General features: G+C 41.4%; 1 protein-coding gene across 2 annotated transcripts in view; it reads left to right on the top strand.

The window, feature by feature from the left end:
* LOC125888001 (GRAM domain-containing protein 2A) overlaps positions 1 to 27,267 on the top strand; it is a 45,389-nt gene that overhangs the window by 7,549 nt on the left and 10,573 nt on the right. Inside the window, exons 1-6 of one of the 2 annotated variants that reach the window (XM_049575158.1) lie at positions 9,585 to 9,656; positions 9,746 to 9,859; positions 21,181 to 21,238; positions 24,004 to 24,076; positions 24,324 to 24,427; positions 27,141 to 27,239. In XM_049575158.1, coding sequence (XP_049431115.1) covers positions 9,625 to 9,656; positions 9,746 to 9,859; positions 21,181 to 21,238; positions 24,004 to 24,076; positions 24,324 to 24,427; positions 27,141 to 27,239 — 480 coding nt within the window. In that variant the 5' untranslated portion in view covers positions 9,585 to 9,624. Of the gene's footprint in view, positions 1 to 9,584; positions 9,657 to 9,745; positions 9,860 to 21,180; positions 21,239 to 24,003; positions 24,077 to 24,323; positions 24,428 to 27,140; positions 27,240 to 27,267 lie in introns of those variants that run through there. The other variant, XM_049575159.1, reaches the window with a different exon arrangement.

Here is a 27,267-nt window from a genome sequence, read left to right as displayed (position 1 = left end):
GGTGAAGCGCCCTGCCACTGCTTGTCTGCTATAGAAGAATGCTTTGTGGACACAGGCCCTTACTGACCTTTTCCAGAGCTTTCGACTGCATCACATCGTCTTCATCAGCAGATCAGGGTTTGTTGTGTTGTCATAGAAATGGAATTGTTGACAATGTGAGCCTGGGAACTGTTTCCTTTACAGTTCCTGTTGACTGTCATGTAATTTCTCAAGACAGATTCTGCAATTTACATTGTAGAATCTGTCGGCAGCCCTGTGTGAAAGACGACTACAGAGAGGGGGGAGGGCGTGGGTTTGAGTTTGAACGATGCGGCGCTGTAGCCAATCACGATGGAGAGGGCGGGGCAGAGACATGCAGGTGTCCCCAGGAAATGTGTAGCCTACCTACAGAAACAGCAAGCTCCGCGTCCATGGCAACCGCTCCACCCAAAACGCCGTCTCGTCAACGTGAAAAAAATATTTTTTCCAGCGGATGTCTTAGTTACAACATGATTGAGCTAACTGGAGTAGTTTCATGTCGTATCCGACAACAGGAGGCTTTTAACAGATGACGTCCTGATGTTAGCTTTGCTGCTGCTGTTAGCTGTCCTTGTCAGCTGCAGCCCCTGATGCTTTCTAGACATCGTGATTTCCCAAAACTGAATAAATACCACACATATCAATACAAAACTGCTTTGCTAGCTCAATCATGTTGTAACTAAGATATCCGCTGGAAAATAAAAAATTTTCACGGACGGTTTATTGAATTACTGAGTTACTACAGACACCACTAATGGGGCTAACAGCTAACGGTTAGCCCAGCTAATCTACGATAACCATGTTATTAATTACAAAACATGCACACAGAAATAGTAACGTTTCTTCAATCATTGTGTTTATAGACTTTACAAACATCAGATTAGTCTACATTGTGATATAGTGACGTGAAAAATGTGATATATAGCTAAACTCTGCTGGTTTTCTACCCGAAGTATTTGTAAACAACAAGGCGATTCCCTGGGGGCACCGCCGGAAGTGAAGGGGGTGAGCGATCCCCGAGGCCCCTGCACTTCTGTTAGTCGAAAAATTACGGGCTGTGCCTCCAGAGGTAAAGGAAGAAAAGAAAGAAAGAAAGAAAATTTGACAGAATGCTCTTGACTGAAGCTCCAGTTACTTGCTTTCAACTATGAACCCGAACTTCATCTTTATTATGGTCAGGAAAGAGACTTGTTTAGAGACACACAGGTCACAAGAACTCCGCTGATGAAGATTAACAACAATCAATAGTCAAGAACCTAAAGCAATATACATGAATAAATAATATAAATGTAATGTTAGAAAATACATGTAGCTAGGTATCGTGATGAAGAAGATGATTGAAAGCTCGAGATCACAGACACAAACAGACTAAATGTTTTCTCAATACGTTTTCCCTCCCAGCTCTTCAAAGATGGCAGCTTGGTCCGGAACGTGTCAAACAATGATGCTCTAGGTAACCCTGCAGTTTCAGTTTTGAACGCATCAGTTTCCGTAATTTATGTGCACACAGTTTCTTTTCAAAATAAACTTCCAGCGTTGGTTTACTTCGTTATCAGATTTACTTGGTTGGGTTTACGCAGCAAAACTTCAGATCATGGTTTGGGTTTGAATGACATTGAGTTTTGGCTTCACATGGGACATGAACATTCGTGGGTGAAAGTCCTGTGTTTGTTTGGCTCACCCATCCCCCCTAACCTCCTCCCTACGTTGACTTTCTTGGATTTTATACTGCGTCAGTTGCTCTGTATGTAATTATGATGCAGATGGGTTTACTGTGGAGTTAGCTGAAAGCTTGGTGCATCTCATAAGAGATGAGGACACAAAAGGGAGCCTTAGTGCGTCAGTATCAGAGACTGAGGGCCACTGACCAAGCATCAGTATTTGACTATTTGAGTGAGAATGGCTTGGTTTTCTTTGGGTGGTGTGTGAGCTCAACCTGAGAGACTGGAGGGAGATTACATATCTGGAAGGCAGCTCTGAGTTACTTTGCAACTGTAACTGTAAAAGCAGTTGAGTGTTGATGACGTTCAGGGTCTGATCAGATAACTCCTGGGCACCTCCTTGTGGGAAGGAAGGGACCTGAAGCAGAACCAGAACTCCCAGAGGAGGAGGAGCTGGAGGGTGGCTGGGCTACGTCAGTCTGCTGATGCTAGTAAATGGACGGAAAACTCCTGTGTAGCCATGTGAGCAGCAACCACTGTGGTCCAGACTAAAACATCTCAACAACTATTAGATGGATTGTCATGACACTTTATTCACACATTCATGTTCCCCAGAGGATGAATCCTGCTGACTTTGGTGATCCTCTGACTTTTCATTTAGTGCCATCATCAGGTCAACATTTCTGATAAAACCAGACTTGTCTCTGAGCATCTTCAGTGACATCCTTGAACATTGATACAGCTCCATAATGAAGTCCTTGGTCTGAAGACTTTATGGGATGGCCTGCAGGACTGGGTCATCCTTCTCCGTCCTGCAGGACTCAGTCTTTCTGATCCATCTTATAGGACTTGGTCATCCTGATACGTCCTGCAGGGCTTTGCCATCGTACAGGACTCCTTGCTCCATCCTCTCAGTTAAACGATGAGTGTGCGACCTGATGTGTGACGGCGGGAGGTGGAACAACAGCTTGAAGATCTAAAGTGTTTCCCATTACAGCAAACAGCCTGCGTCTCCCTGAGGTGCTGCCTGATTTAATCAGCGGGGCACAACTCCTTTGAGAGGAAACCAACAGGCGTCTCCATGGAAACCAGGAGGAGGAGTAGGAAGGAGGAGCAGTACCTGCTGTCAGCTGGAGGGAAGGAGAACGGGCTACATGCACGTCAGGATCATGCCTGTCACCATGGCAACTGTGGTTCACGTCCACCTTTGATCCCTCAGTGCATTCATCGAAATGTGTTCAGTGCTTTGCTTCATTCGATCAGCAGGTCAGTGAGGTTTAAACTCCTCTGCAGATATCTACACAGCAGTCCCAAATGTCCTGCTCTCCCTCCTGACATCAGATTTATTGATCTGGTGTTTGCCTTCAGTCCATCAACCAAAGGATTAGTGTCAGCTCTCTGTGGTTTGATAATGGGTCTGACATGTGCCTTTCTCACCACAACAAAAGCAGCCTGGTAGCAGCACACAGAGGTCACCGCTCCTCTGGTGACAGATGGGATGACGTCCTCAAGCAGGTGCACTCATCCTCTATGTGTGGTCGTCACACTTCAATTCAAAGCAGCTACAAGGACTTTTTAGCGGGTTATGCAACAGTCTCAGTGCAGCACTGATGCCTCTGTATGATGTAAGCAAACAAGGCCATCAGTGAAAGGACCGGCTGTTTCTGTATAGTTATTCTTAATGCTTGTCCCTGGGTCAGATTCTTAAGACTTATATTTACATTTTCACAGGCTAAGTTTGGCAGTGAGTCGTACGTTCGCCAGTTATAAGGAAGCAGAGAGAATTTTTTATTTTTTTTTGTCATGGCATTTTATGGTTATGGCTGATTCTGGGGCAGCATGAGAAGGAGAACAAAAAATAGATAAAAGGAACAGTGATAGAGCGTGGATGAATAAAACAAGTCAACCTCATTCAGCAGCTGGAGAACTGATTCAACACTGATCCTGAATCAGCCCGCTTCCTCCTAAGTCTGGATGTAATCTAACGCTTTTTTTTTTGTTCTGATGCCTGGTTCACACTCATAATATCAGCCCGATTATAGGCCGATGAAGCTTCGTATAGTGTCGGCTCGGATCATGAACAACAACGAGTGTCTTCCAACGATAATCCATTGTTTCATCTTGTGTATAGCTTTATAATTTCCTCTAGGGACGTTACCATGACAGAATAAAAACGGGAAAATGATGGTGTGAAACAGCAGAGGCACTTGAGCAACCCAGTGAGTACTGCCATTAGCATCAAGCTAGCAAACAATGTTATTTCCTCATTACAGAGACGTACATAAAGTAAGAAAATTAAAAAACAGTGGTTTTTACTGACCACTTTTTTACACTTGCAGAGGCCACCAGCTTTATTATAAACGGGCCGTTATTTGTTAATCCCTCTGTATTTTTATATTTTTACTTTTTATCCGCTCCTGTTTGCCTTGATGAAGTTAATGCATCGCACCTTCATTTCAAACTCAACACTTCTTGTATCCATTTGAAATTAAAAGTCCAGTAAAATTATGGTTGAGAGAATCCCTTCATTTTCTAAAAAGGCTTTTATTGTGAAACATTTGCAGGAACTTGTTGTCTTATTATTAAGAGGACATAATATTACTGGGAAATGTTGATAACCTTCTCAAACAAAGTACCGAGCAACAGAATCTATTAGTTGTAGGCCTACATGTAACCTTGGTTTATGAACGGTACTAAAGCAAATTTGACTTTGTTTCACTATCTTCATGTTGAAGTTATAATCCTTACATAGACACAAAGAGATACATGACCTCATGGCTCTGCATCCTACAAACAGCTGCATTTAACAAAACTAAAATAGGATTAAAAATAATAATCTTTTTTTCACTTGCTTCCAAAACAAATAGATGAGCTGACACTGCAGCCTCTGTCCCCAGGTGGCATCACAATCAACACAAAATAAAATAGTTGCTATAAATAGTTTACAGAGGCCACATTTCTCAAGAAGAAGCGTCTAAAATGTAGATAAGCTCACAGGATGTGGACTGTGGGTAAGTCTGTTTCTAGCCACCTGTCTAAACAGTAACACACTTCCTGCATGTTACCCCGTCACAACTAAAAACTAGTCCTGCACAGCCAGACCTGTCTCCACACTTCATTTTAGCGCTGTGTGTGAAACAACAACATTTGGGGCAGAAACCTACACGCTAAAACAACTTTTAATGTTGTTTGTAGTGTTTCAGGAATTAGCCGTTCTAATTTCAGCGCTCGCCTCTCCACCAAACCAAGTTCCCTCTCGACACTGTTTTGCAAGAGCACTATTGCTGCATACTACGCTAAGCACCGCCCAAGACGATTCTGATTAGTTTACAGATATACAGACAACCCACAGTGCTTTGTCTTTGTTTGGAATTATGAAGGGTTCAGCCAGACCTTTCTGCAGCGCTGCCACAGCATGTTAAAGGTCTCACTATGCAAGACTACCTAAAATGTGTCTCAAAGTCAACCCCAGGTGCAATAAATGTAAAGGTTCCAATGCAACACTGAACCACACGTGTTGGCTGTAGTCCGGCATCGAACAACTCTGGAGGGATGTACAGAAATGTCAGTGCAGGTGGAATCAGAAGTTTGGTCCTGATAGAGATCTTTGTGTTACATTCAGCTTCCAGATTCATTTTATGGTGACATATGTTAGAGATTTACACTCTCCGTTATATAGAGCTTCTCCATTGGTACTTTGGGGCGAGCCAAGTCAAACTATGCCGTTTCCATTACCATTTTAAACGTGCAGAGTTGTGACAAGTTGTTCTGAGTTGCCCCCGAAATGGACCATCTCCAGGGCTGTGCCAAAACACACCAGACTGCCTCCACCTGTAGTGACATCAGGTGGGCTTCGTCATCATCATTTGGCATCAGTGACAATTCAGCAACATGTTTCAGTAGCCTCCAATGCTACTGTCAGACATACTTTGGCAGTTTCAACTGTGTCTAAAAAAAAGTGAAGGTAAAATAAAATGGCAGCACTTTGTCTGAGGATGAAACACAAGCCGTGCTAATGTTTGCTGTTTTGGAGAAGACTTTGCCAACGCAACAAGAAATGAGAAGGTCCTCTGAGACATAGCAGTCGAGCTGCAGGAGACGTGTCCAGCGTAGGTTGAAAGAAAGTGGTTGACAATAACAGCAGCAGGGTAGACAGGAAAACCTTCCATAGGTTCACAGGCACAAGTGAGTCATCAGTCAAAGACACATCTTCAAGTGGGGCCCTGTTGTATGGAGATGCAAATCTGGGCTGACGCGCCATGTTGAGCCAAGCCAGCATGTGGACTAATATAAACACAAACCATGTGATGCCATGACATGCACAAGGTCACTTTCATTGTTGGATATCTGGAGGTTAATATGCATAAATATTGAATATTCAGTGTCGCAGATTCTGTCGCTGCTCAGAGAAACTCTGAGTGAAGAATCAGCTGTACCTTGAATTATTGTGTAATCTCAGTCAATTTGAGGTTGAAACTGGAGAGAGAAGAACCTGACTGACACATTAACAAAGGTCTCAGATTTCTGTGGCTCGACATGTAAACAGCCCGACGTCTGTCTGTTTTTGATGTACACAGACGTCACACAGTGAGCAGCATGCGAAGCAGGTTTGTGATGCACACACCGCAGCGAGGCCGACAACCACCGAGTGAAATGTAACAGCTAAGGAGTAATACAATAAGTGCTCTATTTATAGGCTCGGCACGTTCCCCTGGTAACTGATCCAATAATAAAATAAATCAAATGGATGTAATCACTATGATCAGTTTTCCTCACAATAATCTAGTCGATGCGTTCCACCTCACTGGCTGTTCGAAAACTGCCTTTCTGCCCTGGATTCAGCCGACATGGAGCCCAGGAGCCAAACACTTGATCTGAACAGGCCTCTTTTCATGCCGTTGCCATGGCAACAGAGGGGAGAATATCCCGGCTGCCGTGTGTGTGTGTGTGTGTGTGTGTGTCTGTGTGTGTGTGAGAGAGAGAGAGAAAGAGAGAGAGAGAGGGTTGGGCACGTTTTCGGGTATGTGTTCGATCTGAATGTCTCAGCAGGCCTGTGAGCACTGACACAGATCAGACCAAAGGTTTTCTCGGCAGCTCTCATCAGAACGTGGTACCAGGACAAGTTCTAGTCGTCGTAGAAACCGACGGCAGTACTGATCCAGTATTTAATTTGGTATCAGTCACCACTACTGAATGATAAACCCAGAAGCAGCTGTAGTAGCTCCAGTCTGATTTCCAGTACTTACTCTGACACAATCACAGTATTAACTCTGGAATGTTCTGCAGTCCAACCCTTTAACTCAATCTATTATTCATCCTGTTACCAACCTCACTGCTAAATCTGTTACTCACCCTGCTATCAACCGCAGCATAGTTGCAGCATTACTGCTAGTGCAGGTGCCAGATCTACCAACAGCCCTCGTATTAAAGGGATAGTTCAGATTTTTTGAGGCGGGGTTGTATGAGGTACTTCACCATTGTCAGTGTGTAACCTAAAGTAGATGGCAGACAGTATGCCCCCGGTTTGTAATGGCAGGCTGGAGTCTAACATAGAAGTGAAGCAATGTACTGCTGTGGAGGGGCAGCAGCAAACCTTATTTTAGACACCCGAAACAATCAAAGTCAGTTGAAGTGTATGCTATAGACCAGTTTTGAGTGGGCGTCACACTTTCGTCACAGCAGTCAGGTGTGCATACTGGTGGCAGAAAAACAGCGGACATCGGAGAGAAACAGTCAACACACCCGAAATAAAAATGTCTTGTTGTGCCGTTGGATGTCAGAACATTTTTATAGAGAATGCGGTAGTAGAAAATTAAGTTTGTCTCCAGTTAATTATAATCTCGATATTCAGGATATAATCTCTGCTGGATACTCAGCAGAGGAGTGTGTTTGTCTTACATGAACAGAATCACTGAGGTGGTGAAAGATAATTCAACATCAGAAGGAACTGTAAAAACTCACATTCGTTAAGCATTAATTTGGTTTATTGTCCTGGGTTAAGACTGATGGAGACGTCCCCATATAATATAATTTAATTAGCTAGGTAATGCTGTCTTCTTCCTTGCAGTGGCGGTTCTAGCCTAAATGGCACCCTGGGCGACACCCTCCTCGGGTTGCATTTACCTGACCGAAAACGACGCAGCTCACACAGCAGTGAACAATTGGAGCAGAGCCTGTGTTGCGTTCAGGTCGTTGTCACGTAAATTACAAATTCCAGCACTTGTCGCTCCTACTGCCCCCCCACACGTCATAACAAAGTGCCACCCTGGGTAAACGCCCATTCGGCCCATACTGCCTCCTTGATCATAACAGAATAGAGTAACTTTCACCACTGCTCATTTTAAAAAGGACACCACAAGAAAATGCGTTCTTCGTTTAGATTATCAAACAGACAACGGATCGTCGTTTTTTGTTTATAGCTGTCAGCGATCAGCCATAGGTAGCATGCTAGCTACGTTAGGTACATCACTAATGTTAGGGTGCCTTTCACTTTCCCTGCCTGGATGCAGATGTGAACCGATCTAAATGCACATTATGGGATATATGTTAACATAAACAAAGAACGTGTTTTCTTGCGGTGGCCTTTCTAAAGTGAGAATGATTAGAGAAAAGTCAAATCATTGATTAAGGAAATTACTTCATGGTATTAAATTATACGATCGAATCATGAGTGAACAATTTTTTTTTCTTTATTTATTCATTCAGTCTCAAGGCTACTGTAACCAAATATTGGTCAGATTGTGTGCTGAACTGAAACAGTGTGAAGAGTATATGGCATTGTCAACTCCCAGTTTTCCAGTCACACCCAGTTCATGTTCAGAGACCCCAGTATGCAGAAATATTTAAATACATCATTTTGAAAAAAGGCACTGTTCCTTTATCCCTCGACAAAATTTAGCCTAACTTTGGAGCATAATGTGGCCCCCTTTCCCACAAGATAGCTTAACCTGATTGGTACCAACAGTATGTGATACTTGATATCATAGCAGTGTCTTCACCGTCGCTTTAAAACCAAGCGCAATACAGCAGGTTCTCTTTTTAAAATTAGTCTGCCTGACTTCTCACCATCTGCTTCGCTCATCATACCTGCTGCTTTTACACTTTGTTTTGTTTTATTTTTTGCCAGACAGTTGGTCATCACCTCTCTTCTCCTTTCATTCACTTGTTCTCTCTTTACACTGTTTTTTTAGAAGCTCCTGATTTTTGGTGAGGCATTCTGACTTGGCTGGTCAGGCTGCAGTCCGCCTCACATGTTTACATCAAGGGCACCTCTGAGTTTTGCACAGCAAGCACCTGACCCATGTCAGATAGACTGCACCATTTCACAATACCTGCAGGGTGGTGGGAGTATCAGACGGCACGTTGAAATGTGTTTTAATGATAACAGTACATTTATTCATCATGTAAATACAAATAACTTGTATTATCAGATACACTTGATCCCATTTAAGGGTTAACCATAGACCTTTTCATAGGCCCCCTCTTGGCCTTTGGCTAGGGTCACCTGTACCCTTTGACCCCCCCTTGACTGTCAGTGTGTGAACTCCACTTCTTCAAAAATAGTTCTTAGGTGAATATTTTGTGTTTCTACTCAGCCGCTCTCAGACTGTGAAGAAGATGGAGGTAAAAACATTCAATACCTTCATCCAGAGAGATTTCCAGAGAGAACCCAGAGGAATCAAAGTGTTTTTACTGGTTTAATATCTCAGCGTTCCACGGTTTCTGCGGTTTTAGAGAGAACCTGCTGGTCTCGTCTCATGCCTCACGTGTTTACTTCTTCTTTAGCTCACTGGATGTTGGTCACACTTCTATATTTAGTTATCTGATGCTGCATCCCTCGCTCTCCCTCCCACTTCTCACTCTCCTCCTGATCATCATTTCACAGTCTTCCAGAGCAGTCTTAATGTAACACTGAGCTACACTACGAAGCTTTATTTATAACACCATGAGGCGACGGAGCAACCTGCAGACACAGAGGTGTTCTCCTGAAAATAAACCTGTATCATGTGATTTCAATCTGAAATATTCTCAGTGTTTAACGCTGTTCTGCCCTCCTGACCCTCCAGGCCGATAATGATGATGACGGAGAATATGGAGCAGAGTGATGATGTCAGCGTCCTGCACGCCAATGAGGTGGAGCCCCCCAGAGAGGAGGACGGACACTGCCCCTTGCCCTTCAGGTAAATAACTAGTTTAGCTTTAATCAGACTGATGCAGCCTGACGGGTTTTTGGGGAAGAAAATTTTCAGACTGAGAGGCCGTTTACACGTTGTCGGCTATTTTCATAAACGGACATTTCACCGTCTCCATTTTCAAACAGATCTTCGTTTACACTTACCCGTGTATATATACACAAGAGCACGCCAAACCTGTAGGTGGCAGTGTAACGAGAAGCTCAAGCCTTCCATGTATCCATTGTCACCATAGCAACGTAGGTCGCACTTTTGACACAGGCGCAAGTTCTGGCGCATACTGTGACGTCAGCTGCCTATAACTCCGTTTATCTCCGTTTATCTCAGTTTACATGCAAACGCGCAAACGGAGTTTTCCAAACTCTCCACTCTGGCCAGAGTTTTTAGAAAGACTCGTTTTCAGAGGAGAAATCTCCGTTTGCGTGTAAACGAAGGGCACAAACGAAGGAAGATGTCTCCGTTTATCAAAATCACCGTGTACATGTAAACGGCCTCTAAGCTGGCTGGTGTAACTAAACTGAGTTTTACGGATAAGATTAAAGGTACAGTGTGGCGGATTTAGGCGGATATATTGGCAGAAATTAAATACAGTACTCATATTTCTTTTGTCTTTAGTGTATAATCACCTGAAAATAAGTATTGTCGTGTTTTTGTTACCTTGGAATGAGCTGTTTATATCTACATAAGGAGCGGGTTGTCTTCCATGGAGTCCACCATGTTGTTTCTACAGTAGCCCAGAAGCAATAAATCAAATACTAGCTCTAGATAGGGCTGTGCTTTCACATCAGCCACCATAGTTCTCCTACAAGCTTGGCATACAGAAGTAGTTTTATTTCTACAACCTCACTGCTAGGTCTTTGAGAGGAAGAAAAAATGCCATGAAAAAACAAGCATAAAAATATTAGCATGGCTGTTTGAGATGTTGGAAGTTGATTACAGAGTTATTTGATTGATATGACAAACGTTAAATGCTCCCAGCGAGCGTTACTGCAACATCTGTAATGTTGGCTGACACTGTCGGCTCCTCCTCTTACTTAAAAAATCCACCAAATTACACCATTTATCATAACTAGAAACTGTAAAAACTGAAATTATCTTTGGATTTTCAAAGTTCCTATGGTCCACGAACACATCATGTGCAACGAACGCTTCCATCAGAAAAAAAAAACATTACCAAATCTGAGCTTAAAAAAGTGATTTTTCATGAAAACCACTTTATTCTACATCGCATTAGCCAAAAATAAACCGTCTGCACAAACTAAGCAACATGCACAATCAGTGGATAGCTGAAGCTCCAGGATTTTGTCTTCAACTTTTAACTTTTCAGGATGCAGCAGTGCACGCTTCAGTTAGCTCCGTGACCACCTCAGCCTGTTCACATTCATACTCTACAAGATAACCTGCTCGTACCTCTGTAAGAACGCAGAACAAACATTCTGAATTATGATGAAAATGAAAAGCTGGACATCATCATCATCATCGCATCATCATCAAATCCTGCTTAAGGACTGTTGCGATGTCAAGGGTCCTTCAAATGCTACCGAAGACCTTGTCCTTCCCTCAGAGAAGTTTCAAGGATGCTTGTGTGTATCCTCAGCGGGATTGAAGTACCCACAATTCATTTGCACGATTTGCCAGAATTAAAGGCAGGGCCTCTTCAGTGACACACACCTGGGCATCTGCTAGCCTGTTCCAATGTGTGTTCACCGAATGCTAGGAAGGAGAAGCACTGACTGTGAAACGCAGGACATGAGGAACTGCTTCCCAGGTGAAGAGAGAGTTTTTAGGGAGTCCCTAACGTGACCTTTTATTGGTTTTATATTTTATTAAAATTAGCATTAAAAGTATGAACACTGAAGAAAATTTTAAAATTCTGAGGCAGATAAGGAGCATCTTTCTGTGTGATTTTTAAGTGGATTTATGGACGTTTATTCTGGATGGACATCAGAGATAACGAGATCCTCGGGAAGTGGAAGTGTCCAAAAATATGTTTTGTATGTCTGCAGGTTCAGACCTGACTGAGTTATGAGTGCGATTTCTGATGCAAATTGCGGGTTTTAAAGTACCCGAATCTCCTCCATGATCTGTGTGTCTCTGCTGCGGCACGGTGGTGCAGTGGTTAGCATTGTCGCCTCACAGCAAGAGGGTTCCTGGTTAGAACTCCAGGGTGGGGGAGTCCTGTCCGGAGTTTGCATGTTCTCCCTGTGTCAGCGTGGGTTTCCTCCGGGTACTCCAGCTTCCTCCCACAGTCCAAAGACATGCAGGTTAATTGGTGATTCTAAATTGTCCAGTCCAGGATGAACCCTGCCTCTCACCCAATGATTCAGAGGCAAGTTCTTAAGTTATAAGGAGCATCTTTTTTTGTCTGATTTCTAAGTGCATTTATGGAAGTTTATTCTGGATGGACAGAAATGATGAGATCCTCAGGAAGTGGAAGTGATACAGAGTCCAAAAATATGTGTTTCATGTGTGCAGGTTCAGACCTCACTGAGTTCTGACTCTGAGAACACGGAGTGTGATTTAGATGCAAATTGCAGGCTTTTAAGTACCCTAATGTCCTCCATGATTTGTGTGTCTCTGCTGCAGCTCCGACTGCTGACTGTTTTGATAAGCGGCCAAATCAACCAAACTACAACAACTTCCTGTTGTTAGCACACCTGCATGCACCTGTCCCCTTCACCTCACACTGTACCTTTGACTCACCTCTCTCTCTCTCCATCACACAGTTCATTTTGACTCAGTTTAAACTCAGTGTCTAGCTTTTGAAGGTGGGCACTTGCTATGAGTACTTGAGTTGAGTACTTGCAGTATAAATACAGATATTTTGGGGCATAAACAAACACAGATGGTGGCTTTGTGGTTAAATGCTTCCTCTCACACTTAACATTCTCACTGGAGAGAGAAGCAGCGCTCGGTTTAGTTTTGATCTGAGGAAACAGATGAGGTCAGGCTGCAGGTGGAAACCTCCAGCAGCTGCTGGATGTGGACGAGGCTCACAGCTGGAGAGCAGGTGAATCCAGATGTTGTGGACACACACACACACACACACACACACACACACACACACACACACACAAACAAACAGTGAGTTGACTTGTGTTGGTACAGGAAGGCAGCAGGAGACTCAGTTATGATACAGAGTTTGAACAGACCTCATGTGGATGATTCACCGCCAGATCCCTCCTCCTCATAATCAACCAACTCCATCATTAGTCCTGACAAAGGGTGTGTGCATGTGTGTGAGTGTGTATGTGTTTGTCAGGGTGTTTGGCGGGAGATGAAAGCCGAGGAGACGTGCAGGACAGACAATAAACAGAGAGGGAAAACCTCACTGTGTCTCTCACTGCTCTGTTATTCCTGTCACGTACGAAACAAGCTGCAAGGAGAAGCTGCCGAATCAGAGGCTGTGTGTGTATGTGTGTGTGTGTGTGTGTGTGTGTGTCTGCAGCACGTGCAGTCAGCTCACGTTTCCAGGCAGCAGAGCTCAGAGAGAGACAGAGAGGCTGATGGGAAGGAGGTATGTGTGTGTGTTTGTGTGTGTGTGTGTAGCTGGTGTAAAGCATTAATTCACTTCTGCTGACAGGAAGCTAATGTTCCCTGAAAACCCCAAAACAGCCACGCACTAAAACAACGGGACGCAGCAGGATTTAAAACGGTGAAATTCATTCTAATGGGAACTGGAAAATCTCAGCGGAGTGCAGATCTCCACCAGGCGGCCACCCGAGCAGCCACTCAAGACAAGTCTTGTAATTTCCACAGACGCACCGCAGTGTATTTCAGAAGCTGATAAAACTACGTGCCTTGTCAATCCTTGATGGAGCAGCAGTGTGTTGCACAGAGCAGTTTTCCAGCTAACAGGCACTTAGTGAAGATACAATATAATTACAAAGATGAATGTATTTTAATAATTAAAAAACAGCCAGAAATCTTTGATCCATGTCGTTCATTGCTGAACATTGAACAGTATTAACTTAAGTATTAACTTAAAACAGACCAAAAAAATAAGCTTTTTAACTACCACCTTACTTACTCATTGTAGAACCCGATGGAATTGTCCCTCTTGGCTTCCTTACAGTCAAGATGACAGCAAAGAGAACAAAAACAGGGACTAATTCATCTCGTGCCATGCCTAACGTCTTTGTATCATAATATATCTGGCACGGATTTAATCTGCAGGTTTAAAATGAGACCAAACTTTTCTATGGATGTCAGTTTTCAAGCCACAACGAAGGCCAGAATGTGTCCCAGAACAGACGGTGAGGTTGGTTGTTTTTATATATGAGATGATTTCTGTAAAACTGCACAGCTGGCTAAGAAGAGTCAGCAGTCAGTGACAATATAAAACATGTTTTTCAACTATTAAGGAGTCACTGCAACCACGAGAGGTCCTTAAGCAAACAGTCATACTAGTTTATGCAAAATAAGAGGATAGGCAGATTGGTCCAGTAGTTTGTGAGAGTAGCTGCGGGCAGACAGATACACACAAACACATACTTCACTCAGGTAAACACATGACCAAACACATTGTCCATGTCCCCCCCAGGCTTATGCCTTGTAGAGATAATAAATCTGTGTGTGAGTAGAAACCTGTTTTGTTGTAGTCTGAGTGGGCGAAAGTTCGCTGCATAGATCAGCCTCTCATTGGGTAGAACGAGCCACCCGCTGAAGTCCCGCCCTACCACCTCCGGTTGTGTAGCAGTTTTCAACCATTTTCAACATATCCTTTACTAACTTTTGTGGTGTTTGATCTTGCGGGGATGTAGCCATTTTTCAGCCATGGTTCACGTCCTGTAGGCGATATTTTTGTGGGCGTGTTACACCAAAACCTGTTTCCCCCCGGCAATATTTTTGCAAGCGCACCATTGCTGTGGCACCGCCCAGAACAATTGTGATTGGTTGAAAGAAATACAAGCAGCCAGGGCGTTTTTTTCTCCAATCTCAAAGTGAGAGTCGGCCCAGCCAGACCTTTCTTTTCTTGAGAAAGGTCTGGTGAGTGAGACTAGTTTTGCTGTGGTTTGTTTCTCCCCCCTGGAAAGCAAGTAAGAGGAAAGGCCCAGACGCACCAAACAAACATCTTAGAACTAGCAGCAATGAAAACCGAGTGTCGCGTCCCTTTGCATCGCCTGTGTCTCAGCAAAAAAGTTGTACCTGAAGACACTGCAAAGACCACAGCCAGCAGCCAACCAGCATGTACATTCTGTGCCTGTGTGAAAGGAAATAACTTACCACATCAGCAGACGGCGGTAGTCTTTAATCATCATTCAGAAAGGGAAACCGGAAGACGGTCATGATGCTAGTTAGCCATTTAGCACATTAACAACACAACCCAATGTTGAGAGAACAAAGGATATTTACAAACAAATTTTCAAAATAAGGATTGTTGTGTTTTTGTTACAAAATTTCTTCTGAAGAGCTGAATGACTAAAAAATCGTCTTATCTCATATAACAGGTTTGTTTTGGTCTCACTCCCTCTTGACTGTAGCTTTTTGTTTACTTTCCTCACTTCAACTTCTCTTCTTATGCACTGAGATGAACTGCCACTCAGAGTGATTTCATTCACTGACAGGCTCTACCGTCTCCAACACGGATTTGGGATGCTGAATCCGCCAAAAAAGAGTCAACAAAGGCCAAGGGCTGCACAAAAAAAGGGCAACAGATGCTCACTGATTGCCCAACATTGACTGACAGATGACCATCAGCTTGGCGTGTCAAGATCTTAAAAGTATTTCACAGTTTTATTTTCATATCTGTTATTACAATTTTACGTTGTGAACAATGGGAACCATTTTTCAAAGAGGGGTTGCCAAGTTTTCCGAAGCGTCCCGTCCATATTGACAATCATACACCAAAAGTGTATTTCACAAAATCTTAGATGATGTATTTTTAAGAGTTGTTTTAAATCTGTCTCTTGTGAATACTAGGGCTTTAAAAAGTCTATTTTTAGTTGCTGTTGTACCCTTAAAGTCTTAGAAGACACTCAATAGAGTCATCCAACACTGTCATACTGAACTCATGCTGGAATGTCTTCTGCATTATGTCCATGCAGCACTCCCCATGAATCCCTTCTGCATGTGTGAGCAGGTTGAATCCTGCACAGAATCAACAACAATAAGCAGAGAGCTGATTACAGAATACACAACACTGCTAGAAAACTGAACAGGATCAACAATGTGTTCTGATAAAATATTAATTAAACTTCACTTTGTATCAAACAGTCAGCAAATGTTCAGCATCGTTTTAACTGTGTTCAGCATGCAAACAGGAGATTATCAGACGTGTCGGCGGAGTGTGAACTCGACCTCTTTCTCTGCTCCACTTTCTCCATTCAGCCTCAAACTGTTTGCATAATTACTCCTTTTATCTGTGTGTGTGTGTGTCTGCCTCCCAGTAGCTCCTGTGGACAATCACTCCTTTCACACACATGCACACACACACACACACACACTGAACTCTCCATGCTCCAGTGTACCATCTAAAACCTGTGGCTGATGGGAATTCTCATCCCCCATTTTCAGTTGACTTTTTCACATTTACAAAATAAGTACTTGGTGTTTTACTGAGGTAAAAGTACAGAAGTATTATCAGCAAAATATATTTTAGGTAAAAGTTCCTGTTATGCAGAAGGGGTCATATTATTATAGATAGTATATAATTCTGTTTTAATCGCTCATGTAGCAGCAGGTTACAGTTGTTTATGTTCATCATGTTGAGCCAATTTTAGATACTTTTAGTACAACCAGGTAAATTAGTAATATATACTGAACAAAAATATAAACGCAACACTTTTGTTTTTGCTCCCATTTTTCATGAGCTAAACTCAAAGATCTAAAACATTTTCTATACACACAAAAGATCATTTTCTCACAAATATTGTTCACAAATCTGTCTAAATCTGTGTTAGTGAGCACTTCTCCTTTGCCAAGATAATCCATCCCACCTCACAGGTGTGGCATATCAAGATGCTGATTAGACAGCATGATTATTGCACAGGTGTGCCTTAGGCTGGCCACAATAAAAGACCACTCTAAAGTGTTCAGTTTTATCACACAGCACAATGCCACAGATGTCGCAGGTTTTGAGGGAGCGTGCAATTGGCATGCTGACTGCAGGAATGTCCACCGGAGCTGTTGCCCGTGAATTGAATGTTCATTTCTCTACCATAAGCCATCTCCAAAGGCGTTTCAGACAATTTGGCAGTACATCCAACCGGCCTCACAACCACAGACCACGTGTAACCACACCAGCCCAGGACCTCCACATCCAGCATGTTCACCTCCAAGATCGGACGATGAGCGTGCAGATGAGCTTCCCTGAGACGGTTTCTGACAGTTTGTGCAGAAATTCTTTGGTTATGCAAACCGATTGTTGCAGCAGCTGTCCAGGTGGCTGGTCTCAGACGATCTTGGAGGTGAACATGCTGGATGTGGAGGTCCTGGGCTGGTGTGGTTACACATGGTCTGCGGTTGTGAGGCCAGTTGGATGTACTGCCAAATTGTCTGAAATGCCTTTGGAGACGGCTTATAGTAGAGAAATGAACATTCAATTCACGGGCAACAGCTCTGGTGGACATTCCTGCAGTCAGCATGCCAATTGCATGCTCCTTCAAAACTTGCGACATCTGTGGCATTATGCTGTGTGATAAAACTGAACACTTTAGAGTGGTCTTTTATTGTGGCCAGCCTAAGGCACACCTGTGCAATAATCATGCTGTCTAATCAGCATCTTGATATGCCACACCTGTGAGGTGGGATGGATTATCTCGGCAAAGGAGAAGTGCTCACTAACACAGATTTAGACAGATTTGTGAACAATATTTGTGAGGAAATGATCTTTTGTGTGTATAGAAAATGTTTTAGATCTTTGAGTTCAGCTCATGAAAAATGGGAGCAAAAACAAAAGTGTTGCGTTTATATTTTTGTTCAGTGTATATATATACTGCATTATGTAATGTTTTTTTTATGTAAAAATAAACATTTACAGTGTTTGTACAGTTAACTATTTGCACATTTATGTTCACACTTATGTTCACATTTACATGATAAAATATTCGCAACAGCATTGTTAAAACAAGGTTAAATAGTCTGCTGGATCTGTCTCAATAATTCTCACACACATTTACCTCAGTCGCTCTAGCTTCTCATTGGTTAGTTAAGAGACATGTGACCCATAACAAGGAAGTGTACCCAGGAGAGGTGGCTGTTGGGAGTCTGCTGATGTGTGGAGAATAGTGAAGTGCTGCTTAAGAGAATATCCGTCTCCATCCTGCTGTGTACTCCAGAAGAGTGACCCAACCACCACACATCAAACCCTCACGTTACAATAGCACAGAATGAAAGTCGTCAAGTACAGAGCAAGTATGTCAGAATTTCCTTTTTTAAAGGTCCAGTGTGTAAGATTTAGGGGGATTTAGCGGCATCTAGTGGTGAGGATTGAAGATTGCAACCAATTGAATCTTCTCCTGGTTAGAAGTCCTTCAGTGTTTATTGTTCAGGAGGTTTTCACTGGGACCTGAGTTTTCCACAGAGGTCTCTTCCTCTCTAAAACAAACCGACCAGGTGATTTAAACCAGTAGAAACACTGAGTAAAGCAGTTTCACATTACAAATCAGTGTTTTTCTACTGCTTATCAAGGAGGGGCTGCTAACTATGGTGGCCGATACAAAAACATGAATGTCCCTATCTGGAGCCAGTGTTTGGTTTGTCCATTCTGGGCTACTGTAGAAACATGACAGTGCAACATGACAGTCTCCAAAGATGAGGATCTGCTCCCTATGTAGATATAAACAGCTCGTTTGAAGGTGACAAACACACAATAAATCTAATTTTCAATTGATTTTACACTAAAAGAAACATACTTATTATATTATATTCCATTCCTGCCAATATTTCCCCCCTAAATCCTACACACTGGACCTTTAAGTAACGTATTTGATTAAAAGTACATAGTTACTTTTCACCACTGATAATGACCATACAGATTAATGCTTAATGATAATTTAATCGCCATAGCGATGGGTTTGGTGTTTGTCAGTTGCTTTTCTGTTTGCATGAACTTATGACTCCATTTGCGAAACCTGATGCAAATAAGTGTTGTGTGTGTGTGTGTGTGTGTGTGTGTGTGTGTGTGTCTCTTCACGTGTTTCAGTAAAAGCATTTGTCAAAACAACATTCAAACACCTGAGAGCAGTTTGAGAAGCAGTGGATTAACACACTTCAGACTCTTTTTATTCACATTTTGTTTTAATTTTTCGCTTCGTGCTCTTGAATCTTAATTTTTCTGGTAAAAGCTGCTCGTTGTGTTTGTGCTGTGTAAATGCCTCTCTTTGTATCTTTAATTGTTACCGGCAGTGATGCAGCTCTCACTATCAGAGCTCCTGTTCTTTGTTTATTCTGTCTGGGAATTTGGTTGTTTTAGAAACCTGGCAGTAATTACTCTCTGTGATAAATAAAATAATTAACATGTGGTTGTATTTTACTGGCAGCTTTTTAGACTCCTTATTTTTAAAAATGATTTTATTTTAAGCCACTATCAGAGAGGTTAGAGTAGGTTAAAAATAGGATCAAATAAAATGTAATAAAGTCTTCCTGGATCACTAATTTGCTGCAATTCTACCAATGTGAAGACTTTAAACTTTAGCACTGTCTTGTAGAATTTAATCTGTGAGGTAACTAAAGCTGTCAGATACATTTAGTGCAGAAAAAAGTACATTATTTCTATCTGAAATGTAGCGCAGAGGAATTAAAAAGTTTAGGAAATTGACATCAAAATTGTACTTCAGTAAACATGCTCAATGTCTTTTCACCACAGTGTCTGACAGAGCGGTCAGTATACATTAATGACTGAATGTTAAGTCATATATATTCCAGTGAAGCAGCTGATTGCTCACTTGTGAAAACGCCTGTTCACATTATCAGTGTGCGTGTGTCATTTATCTGTGGTCACATTTCCATCCTCACCTCCACGTGGCTCCTGATAACAGGAAACAGTCTGATTAAAGCTGCTGTGTGATGTAATGAGGGAAGGACTTTAAACAATTTCAGTATTGTACCTTTGGAACCAACAGTAACCCTTCAGACATGGTACCTAGACCCTAGTGTTTCCACTGCAAACAGGACTTTCACTTCGACAGGGTTGTTGTCACTCACTGCTCCGTCTAGCACTCACTGTATTTCCTACTTTATCAGTCTGCATGCTGACATTTTCAGAACAAAATAAAACAGGCTGCAGTGAGAGTCTCTCTCCATGGGATATTTAAAAATAGCAGCTTTGTGCATTTAGTCCTTCTCAGGCAAGCTCAGGGGTTTAGTGTTGTCGGGGCCCACAGGAGCGACACTCTACGCTACTTTTTTTTTTCTCTGAGTGAGGATTAGAATATATGCACTTCAGGTAACCTGGTCAAAATTAATATATAAATGCTTGAAGATCCGCTCATTACTAGAAGTCTGTGTCATCCAAGAGAGACAACACAAACTAAAGTGATGGTCAACGTTGTCACAGTGAAATTAAAGGTGTGCTGATGGATTTACGTCATCAACTCATAGATTAAAAGTTGCCGGCAGTAGACCCAGTGAATTATTTTTCTCAGACTCCAGCTGCTGTGAGAGGCAGCAAAACATCCTTTCATTTTATAGTTACAGTTTACTAATAAAACTCTCCACAGTATGAACAGTGGTTACATGAGCCTCAAAACCAGACACAACTCAGCCCTGAGCAGAGTGACTGTCCTCTACTGACCAATCAGACTGCAGTGTTCACAGCTCCACCTTTTAGTACCAGATCTGTGTGCTAGGTACCCCAACAGAGGGGGGACCAAACATGGGGACGGTACAGAACAATTCCATTGGTAGGCGGAGCAAAGTATTCCCGATGTCCCCGGCTTTCAAGTTACTACTGGGGGATCCCGCGGCATTCTCAGGCCAAACAAGATATGTAACCCCTCCAGCTATTACCTGTTTCTGGAACTTTCACCCACATAGTTATCCTCAGTAGGTGGCGACGTAAATGTGGAAATTAAAAACAGCATATAATTTGTGTTTTTCTAATTTTTGCACTTTTTGCCCCGTTAAAGTTTATGCATTTTTTTTACCTACTTCTCTTTAAGCCACTTTAAAGATGAATTTCCATTTCTTTGTGTTAGAATTTTTTTCTTATGTTAAGAAAAAAACAACCTAGAAGCACTTTTTGCATTGTTTGTTGTTCTTGTTTTTCCAGTTTCAGCTCTTCAGCACTCTGCTCCTGCAGCGAGAAGAAACTGTACTTTTTGTCTATTAAGACAGAATAACGTGATGAGTTATGTTGTGTCCCACAGGCTGCAGCTGATCGACGACCTATCCTACGAAGACGTGAAGAAGTGTTACAGAGGATCAGTGAGTCCTTCACTCAGCAACACAAACACTCAGCAGCACAATGTGAGCTGACCTAAAAGTGACGACATGTCTCTCAGCTCACCACACCTACAGATGCATGTGGCCGATATAAGGACACACGCCCACCCACCAACACACACACACACACTCACAGCTCTGTAGTTGTGCTCAGAAGTCCAGAGATGACGGCAGACCAGCAGGAGTCCTTTCATATCTTTTTTTAAGTCTCTGCAGAAGTTTCCGGCGTCTGTCTCGTCTCCATGGGAACACGGTCAGGGGTGTGTTTGTGTTTGAGTGTGTGTGAGGCAGGAATCTGTTGCAGCAGACAGAAAGTTACGGTCCACCATCAGACACTCACAGATTAAATATCAGATACAAGTTTAAAATAAAAGATTCCTCTCCAGACACACAGTGGGTTTATCAAACAGCTGCAGCAGCTGCCGTCACAGATTGCGTGTCATATAGTGTTTTCAGGGTGTGTATTTCTTCTTGTTGTGAGTGCATTTAGGAGATGTGTTAACAGAGATAAGTTCTGCTGCGTTTACTCATTTGCAACAGTCAGTTAAAACTTTCCACCTCTGAGGACCAGATATAAATATAGAACAGATTGGATTTACAGAAGACACAGGAAGGTGTGTCAGCAACACCACATGCATGTGCATCATTTTCTTATAAATATGGCTCAGAGTCTTCACACCTGAGTGACATAATTAGGAAATTTGAGTATCTAATGCAGATATTGTGCTTCTTTCTGGTCCTGAGCAACATCCAGGTTTGAAGAAACAACATAAGTTTTTCCAGAAGAACTAGGAAGGCCTGCTCACTCTTGATGATTTTGAATTATGGTAGAAATGTTTTTGGAGACGTCTCTGTATCATTTCACACCTGATAAAAGGCTCAAAACAAAAAAAACCTCTGTATTTATGTATTTAACTTTACAGTTTGAAGAGAAGTGAGCCAACCAGTTCACACTGGTTCCAGTTCATTTGAATTTAAACATATATTTCAAATAACGTATCAAACTAACCTCTGAAAGTACGAGTTGAAACTACAGAGACAGCAGGATCAATGACACTGTTTCTCTTACAACACTTCCTCAGCGTTGGAGCTTTTAGTATGACCCAAATGTTCAGCCAGTCTTCAAAGGCTTCAGGTGGAGCAGGCGTCGAGCTGCTGCTGTTGTTTCAGTCTTTGTTGTTTCAGACAGGAACAGGAAGGCAGGAAGTCACCGTCTCACAGAGAATAAACACACGCAGGTGTATTTAGATGATGTAAGTTGTGACCCACATGTCAGGAACCAAAACAATACTCAGGCAAAATATTCCCGAAAGAAGTGGTTCACTTACAGGACCCTTTTCTTAAGTAAAAGTACCAATTCAACAGTAAAATAATACTAAAAATATTCCCACTGCAAGTAAAAGTCCTGTAGTCAAAACCGTACATGAGTAAAAGAACACTGAAATATATTTAAAGTATCAGTAATAGCATTTATTGGCATACAGCATTTCTAAAATTAAGAAAAGCTCTCGAATGTCCATCACATTGTGATATATATTGATAATAGAACAAATATTAATTATATTTACTGTAAACCTTTAATTAATAGCCCGGGCTATTATGTGCTTAAATCACTGAGATCAACAGCCTTATATTTGAGACAAGCCTTTAATTCCTTTCATACAAAACGGTTGCTCAGCAAAGATCAGGAAATACAATCAAATTGTTTCTTTAAACCAGTATGAATATTACTTGTTTAGAAATTAGGCTTCATATAACATGTCATTTATGAATCATTCATTTGATCTAGCTCAGATGGACAGTGCATCAGAGAGAATGAACTGCTTGGCAACCAGAACAGGCCTCTATTTGAGACAGGCCTTTAGTTTTGAGCCAGGACTAAGGAACAGCCAACAGAGCCCTGCCTGAGGAGCTGAGGCTGCGCATTGGTTCATAGGGGAGCAGCAATTGACAGAATATCTTTGTAATGAAGTGCAGACATTAAAGTTGACTGAAACCTAAAATCACTCTTTGCTGTCACGCCAACCTCCTCACTTTGTATGCTATGGTATTGGTACCATTTTAAGTTTAAATTAATCTGGTGGATGTACGCCATCTTATCTGATTTTTAAAACAAGTCTATGAGAAAGAAGTGATAGGTAAAAAGCATGAAAAGCAGACTGAAGATGAGTCAGAGCCTGGAACATATAAAACTGTATCATCTGCATAAACATGGACATTGAAGTCCTGATTAGGAAGCCTGTTATTCACGTATAATGAAAACGGCAATGGACCAAGAACAGAACCCTGTGGAACCCCATCTCTGGATTACTGTCCTTCCATCCTTTAAATCATTACAACTTTTTGATTTAACGGACATTACGTGTAATATCATGTACATAATCACTGAATTTTTTTAATTAACCATACATACTTATCTGTTCTTCAGATTTCATATTGTACATACATGGATACATGCCACTTCTCGTCTATACATCTGCACACTTTGTTTGTTTATGGATACTTGTTTGTTGATATTTTTATACTTAAACCTTTAGTGATAAACTACTTTGTGCTGCACACAACAACAACAATTTCTCTCAGAGTAAATAAAGGTTGTCTTATCTTCAGCAACAAAAGTCTCAGTTCTCTCTGTAATAATAATGACAAATGACACATCAATTATTATACTGATCTCAACCAAGAGACATGATTATTGAAGACATAAACATCTGAATCTGTCTGTCATTAACTCTGTTCTTCTGCAGACTGTCAGCAAATACAACTCTCAGTACCACAAACTGTTCCAGACGGTTCCTAAAGAGGAGATCCTGATGAAAGGTGAGGACTGTTTGTGAGGTCAGAAGGACAACGACTGACAGGACAGATGTTTCACCTCAGCTGCACTGTTTATCATCCGTCTATCACCTGATCTTTCGCCTGTTTAAGTCTTTTGTTGTTTCCAGTGAAATAAATCTGTTTTTATATTTGTTTCCAGCTCCTGATGATCAGGGATGCAGTAAAAATCAACTGTCACTCTCCCTGTCTGATCCTGTCTCCCATCTCCTCTCCTCTTATTCTTCTGTAGTGTATTCGTGTGCGTTGTTACGAGACATCCTGCTGCAGGGACGACTCTACATCTCCAGGAACTGGCTGTGTTTCTACGCCAACCTGTTTGGTAAAGACATCAAGGTGAGTGGAGAAGCTGTCGGTTCGTCTCAAACCATCTGTCTCTTTTAAAACGTGGCCACATGAAGTCGGGTGAATTTAAAAAGCAAATTTCTTTCTTCGCTGTGTTGGTCTTCCATCAACAGACTGCTTCTTTTTCAAAAGAGTTTAAAAAAAATGGACAAAGCTGAAAATACAGGTCCAGTTTAAGACAACATTGTGTTTCTCCTACCTATCCATGTCATTTTGAATTCCAGTGTCACAAAAGTGAAAAAGGTTTGTAAATGTAAAATCAATGTGACTGTGTAGCAGCACAGAAATAAGTATTTCTGTATATAACAGGTAGTATCAGTGGTTCACCCTCGGAATAAATCAAGTTCTATCTTATCTTATTTACTGAATGAGAGGATCAATGACTGTTTGTATGACAACTGGAACAAAACATATAATAAGAACAACAGATCATAAACTCAGCTCCACTGAAACATAAACCAAGTGATTAGCTGAGCTTTTTAAAATCAAATGTGATAGTTATTATGATCTTAACAAGAACTCTTTCCACAGCAGAACAAATGCAAATGAGGTCTGAGTGATGTTTTAAATCAATTGCAATGTTAAAGTAAATAAATTTCAAACATTGTGCAAAATTACATTTGAATTTGTCCAAATATGATTTAAAAATGTTCATTGCATTGAACTGAACATAACATAAAATGAGAACCCTTCACATGTCTAGAAAAAACTAATAAGTGTTGCTTTAATTACAATTTGTTTGAAATTCTTGATTAGGAAACAGAAATCAGTAAAATGTTCCCTGAGTGAGTTGGCTCAGTGATGAGGTGAAGGTAGACAGACATCAGGAAGAAGATATTTAACGTCTCTATTTTGTCATGTATACATTGACAAAATTGGGAAAACACACACACACACTTTCTTAAAGCTTTTTTCCTTTGTCACGTCTGTTTTTAGAGACTTGAAGTTGTCAGCTGGAGATGAAAAGTCAGTTTGTGTACAGACTGAATTATTGATTTCAGTTTGGTAAAGCCTCTTTGTCGTCCTTACAACAGCGTCATGTACTATAGTCGTCTGCACTACGGAAACATTAGGAAAGGTTTAAATACATTCATGATCCCCATATGACTCCAAAGAGTCAACATGTGTGTGTTCTGTGTGTGTTTGGTCCAGACGTCTGTTTATTCTGAGTCTGGGTGAAAGTTCACCTCAGTGTCAATACTCTGTCATTCAGAGGAAATAAAAGTCATGTAATGTGATTTATTTACTGTAAAATATTTGTAAAACTCAGATATTAGTAACACTCCGTTACAGGTAAAAGTCCTGTATTCAAACTGTTACAAAACTATACATACAAAATTATTAGTTTCAATAAATACTAAAAGTACCTAAAGTAAAGTACTCATCATGCAGAATAAAATACATTATTGTATTATATTTATTGATGCATTAATATGTTCATCACTTTAATGTTGTAGCTGGAGCTGATTTCAATAACTTTATATACTGCTGGGTAGTTTGGAAATTTCACCAAGGGATCAATAAAGTTTATCTTGTATTTAATAATAAGTCATAATTTATTTGTCACTTATATTTTGTATTATTAATCTGAAAAGTAACTAAAGCTGTCAGATAAATGTAGTGCAGTAACAAGCACAGTATTTCCCTCTGAGATGTCGTGGAGTAGGAGTGTAAAGTAGCAGAAAATATAAATACAAACAAGTAACGTTCAAGTACATTTACTCAAAGCTGGACTGAAGTACGGTACTTAAGTAAATGTACATGGTTGCTTTCCACCCCTGGCGAACAGCAGTTAACAGGAAGTGTTTGCTCTGACTTACAAACTAAAAGGTTTTTTGGGGGGTTGTGCCTCTGCGTCCACAATCTTTTTTTCTGGAATTATGTTTTCATCGGTCTCATTCTCTTGAATGCAAGAAGACCGAGAACAGCTGGAGGGAATTTCTTCAAATTTGGCACAAACGTCAACTTGGATGTGACCATGAACTGAATAGAATTTGGTGGTCAAAGGTCAAAGGTTAAGGTCACTGTGACCTCATCAATCTTATTCTCGTGAACCTCAATATTTCAAGAACGCGTTGAGGGATTTTCTTAAAATTTGGCACAAACGTCTACTTTGAGTCAGGGTAGAACTGATAAGAATCTGGTGGTCAAAGGTCACTGTGACCTTATGTGTCCCATTCTCTTGAGCGCAATATTTCAAAAACACCATGTGGGAATTCCTCAATTTGGCACAAATGTCCTCTTGCACTCAAGAATGAACTGATTAGAATTAGAACTTGACTCAAGAACTCAAGAATTCATACATTAATTTTGACAAATTTTACATAATGTGTCTCATAGGATAAAATTATGAAGTGATGACATTTTATCTCAAAAATGTAAACGGTCAAAGTGTCAAATTGACTGTGACATCATAATGTTCTGCAAAAATACTTCTTTGGCCATTGCACAACATCCTGACTCAGGAAGAGAAGTGGAGACATTTTGTCAGATACTGAACTGGTGACACTAATCTTGAGTGTCCACCTTAAAGCTGTGCTGATTGTATAGATCTTATGTGCTGCTGGGCGGGGGGGGGGTGTTTTTGAAGCATCCATGCTTTCACAGACATAGATGTAGACTGTAAGAGCAACTTGATTGGTTTGTGGAGGCATACAACCACGTGGCTGTAATTCTAGTTTATCTCTCTTCTGTGAATGTGCAGGTGTGTATACCTGTGGTGTCAGTTCGGCTGGTGAAGAAACACAAGACGGCAGGTCTGGTGCCAAACGGCCTGGCTATCACCATGGATACAGCTCAGAAGGTACCAGACAGGATGACTACACATACAC

The sequence above is a fragment of the Epinephelus fuscoguttatus genome, linkage group LG4, assembly GCF_011397635.1.
Source record: "Epinephelus fuscoguttatus linkage group LG4, E.fuscoguttatus.final_Chr_v1".
Taxonomy (NCBI): domain Eukaryota; kingdom Metazoa; phylum Chordata; class Actinopteri; order Perciformes; family Serranidae; genus Epinephelus; species Epinephelus fuscoguttatus.
This window is presented reverse-complemented; position numbering and strand designations above follow the sequence as displayed.